Source organism: Dermacentor variabilis, chromosome 3, assembly GCF_050947875.1.
Source record: "Dermacentor variabilis isolate Ectoservices chromosome 3, ASM5094787v1, whole genome shotgun sequence".
NCBI classification, from domain to species: Eukaryota; Metazoa; Arthropoda; class Arachnida; order Ixodida; family Ixodidae; genus Dermacentor; species Dermacentor variabilis.
Window position 1 is genome coordinate 56,019,050 of NC_134570.1, and position 7,556 is coordinate 56,026,605.

Consider the following 7,556-nt stretch of genomic DNA (forward strand, 5'->3'; position numbering starts at 1 on the left):
TTTCGATGCACCTGGGGGGTATTCTGCAAGAGTCCACCTAGTGGACTGTCCATTTCGGCCGCTGTTAATTGGCTAGGGCCGCTCGTCTCCTCCTCTCTCGTACAGCTGCATCCAATCAGCAGCGGCTGAAATGAACAGTCAACTAGGTGGACTCTTACAGAATACGCCCCCCCCCCCCTCTGGTCATGTTGCCAATTATTCTTCTGATAAGATGACAAGACGAACAAATTTTCATGACCCATTCGAGTTCGTCTTAAAGGGAGCCTCCTGTACTTTCATTGCATCTACATCGAAGTTACTTTTGCCTCTGTGTGTTCTATCTGCATTACTACCGATGTACGTATTATGTATTATTACTGATGTTTTACCCAGTTTTGTTTCCTTACGACATCTTGTTTGCCCTACTCCCTTCCTTTATGCAAAACCTGCCGGCCGCAACGGTGGAATATGTGAAGATTTGGTTATTCTAGATAACCTGGAACACTTTCTTTGAACAAATCAATCAATCAATCAATCAATCAAAGACTGAATCAAACAGTCAATCAATCAATCAATCAATCAATCAACCAATCAATGACTGAATCAAACAGTCAATCAATCAATTGCCTAAGAACGAAGTACCGGCATACTTTTCTTTTATTTATAGAAGATAGAATATTTAGATTAACTGACTTGCGAAGTCGTACTCACCCAGCCCTTGCCGACTGACGAAGCTGGTATTCCGGTACGCCTTCTTCCAACACAGCCGCCCTATATAGGAGCAAGGAAGAAAAGCAAGAGAGAGACGTCGTGAAACGACAGCCTGCTACGATTTCAAGTGTTGGAGCAGCTGCTAGTACTCGGAAATTTTTGCGACTCCTCTCTACGATAGATGAGCAGAAAAAAAAAAGTAAGACGGCATACACACGGTATTCTTCAGATTAGCACTAGATAATCTAGAAAAATCACCGCTGGACCGACACCAGAATAAGCATTTGCGCTGCCTAACGCGCCTCGCTTCTTGAACGCTCTGCACGTCATTTGTGTTCTAATCATATCGGTACCGTGATCGAGGGTATCGTGCGAGTACTAAAGGCGGATTTGATCGACTTGCCCAGGCCACTCGGGTCGTTGAACAACGTACATTACGTTTGAAGCCGACAAGTGCCACAGAAGTAAAAAATATGGCTGTCCGCCAGTCGACCTTAATTATTCTTCTTTTTCTACATGACGCAACGCCGTGCTGAGGGATGTGCCAAGATTTGTTAATGTGGATAATGTTACTTTCCGTTCTGTTCAAAATAGAAAGAAAATTGAAATCCCGCTGGCAAAAGAGAGTCAGAGGAAAATGTTAGATTCCTAAGCAATTGATCTCGAATAAATATAAATCGTATCACAGACAAGCGCAGGCCTTCGTAAAAATAACTCACTAGCGACGCTCTGGCACGTGAGCCATGTTGAAGCGGGGCAATCCCCAGCAACCTCGCATGCGCGTTTCTGATGTTTCTGTTAGGCAATTTTTAGGGCAGACTATTATTATTATTATTATTTTTCATTTATATATGATGCTGCCCCTTAAGTAGTTGTAAGGAGAAGTAGTAATGACACGTCCGCGTCAGCGGTATACGTAAAACGTCAAATATACTCCTTCAGGATATTATCTGAAGAGAACAAACAACATGCAATGGCAGCAAGACGTCGAGGATTGACAGAGGCTGACTAAGCTGCCTTAAAGAAAATTATGAGAAGATTTGCAGATAGCGGAGAAGCGGGTGGTCGGAAAGGAGACAATGATCAGTTCCAGCTTCGCGGAGGAAAAGAACGAGCGTTGGTAAATTGTCAAAACCGTTCCAAGAATGAATGTATATCTTTTTTTTTTTTACGAGAATCCTTACAGCGCGGGTTCATTATACGAGCTTTAGTTGTAAACATCATTCCTAGCTCGTGCAAACGTGGACATGAAAACTCTGTTCAGGCCTGTATGGCTTCGTATGCCGATATCACAAGCAGAGGTGAACGTGAACGCGCGAATATGTCTTTCTTATGTTCTTTGGGTTTGTTAGAGCATCAATTACGCATACAGAGAAATTATAAATTTTACGTGTCATGCTGGCTCGCTCCACCGCATCGCCGCGTACCACCTTGTCTCGCCTACTGTTAAGTTTTATTTTTTTTTCCGTTGATTTTCCCGTCAAGGATACCTCTTCATCCTTTTAGGGCTGCTGCTTGTCAAACATGAACTTCCAGCATCTCGCACAAGTTTCCCCACTGTTGTTATAAACGTTATAAACCGAACTACAAGAAATCTATTGAAAGGTCATCGCCATTACGTGAGAAGTTCAAGCATCGACTTTGTCAATTACTTTGACGCCTCATCGTTGGGCTACAGCCACACGAACGCTTCTTTTGCTGGCATTTCATCATTACACAAAATACCTGCCTTGTTAAGTTCGCGAAAGTCATTATTGTATCTTTTAAATTATCACTTCGCAAAATTATTTATTGATAATAATTTTTTTCAATGCCTGAAAATGTTTTCAACTACGAACCACCTTGCTCTGACGATCTAAAAAAAATGTACTTTACTGCGAAATTGCAGCTACAAATTTTTTAATAATCCTTACACCACCCGTTTCTTGGCCGAGGCCTCGTAGTGGGTAAGTGCCATTGTCTGGTGAGTAAGAACAAGACCATGTCGGAGAAGGCGACGTTTCAGGAGGATGGCCTCACCGCCCAGCAGCTACTCGGATCCGGTGACGGGCTCACCTACGACGATTTCCTCATCCTTCCCGGTTACATCGACTTCGCCGCGGAATGTGTCGACCTCACGTCCAAGCTCACCAAGAGGATCACCCTCGAGGTACCCTTGGTGTCGTCGCCCATGGACACGGTCACAGAGTCAGAGATGGCCATCGCGATGGCTCTCTGCGGGGGCATCGGCATCATTCACCACAACTGCACTGCAGAGTGCCAAGCCAGCGAGGTGAACAAAGTGAAGAGATACAAGAACGGCTTCATCAACGACCCTGTTGTTCTAAGCCCCGACAACTGCGTGTCGGACGTGGTCGACGTGAAGAGGACGCGCGGTTTCGCCGGCATTCCCATCACCGACACCGGCAAGCTCGGTGGCAAGCTGCTCGGCTTGGTCGCCTCCAGGGACATCGACTTCCTTCCTCCGGAAGACCACAACAAGCGCCTGTCCGAGGTGATGACGCCGCTAGAGGACCTGGTCGTGGCGCCCTCTGAGATCACGCTGACCGAGGCCAACTCGCTGCTACAAAAGAGCAAGAAAGGCAAGCTTCCTCTGGTGAACCCGCAGGGCGAGTTGGTGTCGCTCATTTCTCGCGAGGACTTGAAGAAGCGTCGCAGCTACCCGCTGGCCTCCGATGACGAGAACAAGCAGTTGCTGGTGGGGGCAGCCCTGGGCACGCGGGAAGCCGACAAGCAGCGCCTCGAGCTCCTGGTCCAGGCTGGCGTGGACGTCGTCGTGTTGGACTCCTCTCAGGGCAACTCCGTCTACCAGGTTACCATGGTGAAGTACATCAAGAACAAACACCCGAGCCTGCAGGTCATCGGCGGAAACGTTGTCACGTCTGCTCAGGCGAAGAACCTCATCGACGCCGGTGTGGATGGACTTCGCGTCGGCATGGGTTCCGGCTCCATCTGCATCACCCAGGAGGTGCTCGCGTGCGGAAGGTCGCAAGCGACGGCGGTGTACACGGTGGCCGAGTACGCGAGGAGGTTCGGGGTGCCCGTGGTGGCGGACGGCGGCGCCTCCTGCCCGGGCCACCTCGTCAAGGCCCTGGCCCTGGGTGCCTCCACCGTCATGATGGGCGCCATGTTGGCGGGCACGACCGAGGCGCCCGGCGAGTACTTCTTCGCCAACGGGGCGCGCCTCAAGAAGTACCGCGGCATGGGATCCCTCGACGCGATGGCCAGCATCGAGGACAGCGGCAGCCTCAGCCGCTACCACCAGAGCGAACGGGCCGTGGTGCGCGTGGCCCAGGGAGTGACGGGCAACGTTCAGGACAGAGGATCGGTCCATCGCTACGTGCCGTACCTCATCGCGGGTATCAGGCTGGGCTGCCAAGACATTGGCGCTCGAAGCCTGGACGTGCTCAGAACGAACATGTACTCGGGCGACATCAAGTTTGAGAAGAGATCGGTGTCTGCTCAGGCCGAAGGTGGAGTGCATGGCTTGCACTCGTACGTACGACAATGAAACTAAGTGCAGGAAGGAAGGTGTTGAAAAAGAAAGAAAGATGCGGATATGAATGGGCGGAGGGGGGGGTGTTCGGACGGTGGGACATGTAAGATGGTTGACCTAATAATGTCGAAGAAGTTAGTAATAGCAGAGTCCTTGGTATATCCTAATAGCAGAAGGACTCTGGTAATAGCCAGGAGGCGTGGTTTATACGTTCACTGTGTTTCTTAAGGGCGCGTCAATCGACCACGTGGAGGGCATGGACTGTGAACACGCGACGCAGGTATTAGCCTTAGCGTGCCGACTACACGGAGAGAGGAAAGCAAAAAAACAATTGTGGAGAGGCAGAGTGAGAAAGAAGTCGGCCTGGTTTAAACCGCCGATGGGATCTGTGCTAGCCACGGGTGGCGAAAGACCGGCGGTCAGCGTCACAGACACGAATGAGAGAAACCGGTCACACGGTAGCCTAACCGCAGCAAGGGAAAGAGTGTAACCAGGAAGTAGAGCATCGAAACGATAGTGCGAAAGTCGCAAACGAAGGAAGCATTAATTATAGAAAAACAGGAAACGGACAACACCGAGGAAGAATGCGGAGGAGGATGAAATATTGTACGCGGTATGCGTTCTTCGATTCAAGGTGGTTTTGTTGGTTTTGTTCGTTTTCATCTGATGTCCGTTCTCCGATCGTTCGTTTACCTTTAGGATGATGATGATTCAGTAATTGCCGTGAAAATTTAGTATCTCTTTTTACATTTCGTTTTGCGCGAGCTTTCGTTTACGCTGTCTGACTCTTGCTTTATCCCAATTGTTCGCGGTGATGCAAGTTCGTGTGATTGTACAAACACTGCACTGCGTCAGTGCGTCGAAATGTCTTTTATTACGTGCTGTGATTAAACGCGCTCATGTGGAAGTCTCGCCTCTGGCGTCAAAGTCTGCTGTCTCTCGAGCACGGCGCGCACAACGCGCTGACATTGCACAAAACGCGAAGTCAAACGCAATAGACTCGAGCGTCAGCGCACTGACCACGACAAACAACGCGCTCACGTGCAAGTGCTTACAGGCAGTCTCGTGGTATTAATCCTAGAGGCCGTGAGACGAAACAACCAGAGATCACTATAGGAAGGTCTCGGAAAAAAAAGTAAGAATCGGAAAGCATGAAGGGAACGTCAGCAAACAACATCAGGTATCAGCGTCAGGCAACCACGTCCGCGCAAACGGCAAAAAACCTTCGCCTTCGCTTTCTCACGGTTTCAGCGCCAGTTGTCAGACCTGCGCAAATCTTTTTTGATCACACGGTTTTCCGTGCGGCATATTATGACTTACAGCTAGCAAACAGCCGAGGCTTGCCTCTTTTTTTCTTTTTAGAGCGAAACTGTTTACGACTAGGGTTTCATGAAATTATCATGTGTGCGATCAAAAACTATCATCATCAACAACGGCTCGTGCCACTTCTCGCGCCTTCGTCGTCGTCTTCTTCTTCCACTGCTGGCTCCGTTGCCCCTCGTCATGCTAGCGTTCCCACACTGCCGCTGTGAAGGCGCTGACGGCACTGGCCCACTGCCAGTCGGTGCGATGATTTCGGTCTCAAGTTCTTTGCCTCAATATATCGCGAAACGAAAACACGAATGTGCATAACGAAGAGATAACACGAATGAACGGGAACGTAGAAAAATAAATGTGCGTGGATACCTTTCGTCACAACGACCACTGATCAAGACAATAACTGTGTTAGTACCTTTGTTCAAAATTTTGTGTCACCTCCTTGTCGTGTACTACACAGCCTTGCTGGTGATCCACCTTCGCAGAGTGGAAAGGCTCACGATATTTTTAATGGTTTAGTTGAAAAAGGTGTTGTGTGTGAAGCGTGGGAAGCTGGTCACGTGGTGGTAGAGGTAAATAAGGAATGGGAGAGCTTAAAAGAGCATGTATAAGTGTGCGTGCGTATGTATGTATGTATGTATGTATGTATGTATGTATGTATGTATGTATGTATGTATGTATGTATGTATGTATGTATGTATGTATGTATGTATGTATGTATGTATGTATGTATGTATGTATGTATGTATGTATGTATGTATGTATACACGCACAAACACGTGCACGCACACCATCTAAGCCACCGTCAATTGCACATCGCTCCTCGAAGACCCAGGCGGGACGTGTGTCGAGTGTGCTCCCGAAGAACACTTTGCAACACGGTGAGCGCGGTTTTTAATCATGGACCCGCGACTTCAATGAGGTTCGACCTAATGCTCACGCATTACTCTCGCATTTACCTTTCAACCGCCGCTCACATTTTGATTTCGCATTTCGCGTTGCTACTTTGGAACTCGGAGAATATAGCTCGGGGAAGTGTAGCGAGCTGGAACCTCTTGAACGTGATATGCAAAATTTGACGTGCAAGCTTACGCAAATATGCGATCAATTATAAGTTCACCAGTGTGCGCAAGGCGACTGCTAATAAAACACCGTTGGTTACACTGTCACATCTTACAGCCTATTCATCGCGATAGCATTAAGGGCATCGTGTAGCAGAAAATCCGGCGTCAGCGTCTGTTAGAAAACCATCCATAAATATTTAGGTGTATGTATGTGCCACACCTTGCTGTATATGCCTTGCGGTAAATGCGGGTTATGTTACTCCACCATTCTATCACTAAAGTTGCTCATACCTTGTCTTACATTCGTGGCGAAGTTATTCCTCAGAATCTTGAGACCGACAGCCCACAAACAAATGTCACGAAACAAAACATGGACGGCGCATGCATATTATGTTAAATCTTGTAAGGCTTAAATATTAAAAGTGCGAAACACTAACAGAAACCTGAAAATCATGTGATCGGTGTGGTATAGTGTCTCCCCCTACGAGATCTCCGTGTTATCATACATTTATGTTTCGTAGTAGTCTGGCCAGATGGCGCACCCCCCTTCTGTCATGTGACGAGCTTGGACCACTCAGGAGGTGCCATGTGGCGTGCGGAGTCTTTTTTGGTAATAAACGGCCGCTAGGCGGCTCAATCCTTGTCCGGTTTTCATCAGGAGCAGTTGGCTCCGATACTAGACGTCCATGAAGCCGGTCAGTTGGCTCCGCGTCTCTATAGAGGCTAGAAGATAACCTTCTAGCCTCTATAGCGTCTCCGTCTCTGCGTCGGCGCTCGCCGCGCGTTCGCTGGGCGCCGGGCCCCCGCTTGCCTGCCGCTGCCGACACAACAATCGGCCCACGCAAGAGGCCGCCTTTCTACCAGAAAGCCCGCCTTCGTGCATAGCGTTCGCCGACAGCGCTTCCCGGTAAACGTTACCGTTACATAAGCTGCAGTTGCCAGGAAGCTTAAGAAGCAGTCAGAGGTCTTTGAGTGCTATCGCGTTACAC

At 48.8% G+C, this 7,556-nt stretch overlaps 1 protein-coding gene across 1 annotated transcript; it reads left to right on the forward strand.

The window, feature by feature from the left end:
- Positions 1-2,671: 2,671 nt before the first annotated feature.
- On the forward strand, positions 2,672-4,219 carry LOC142573965 (inosine-5'-monophosphate dehydrogenase 1-like). Its single transcript, XM_075683164.1, has one exon. It carries the CDS (start codon positions 2,672-2,674, stop codon positions 4,199-4,201), a length of 1,530 nt encoding a protein of 509 aa, XP_075539279.1. The 3' UTR covers positions 4,202-4,219.
- Positions 4,220-7,556: the final 3,337 nt, after the last annotated feature.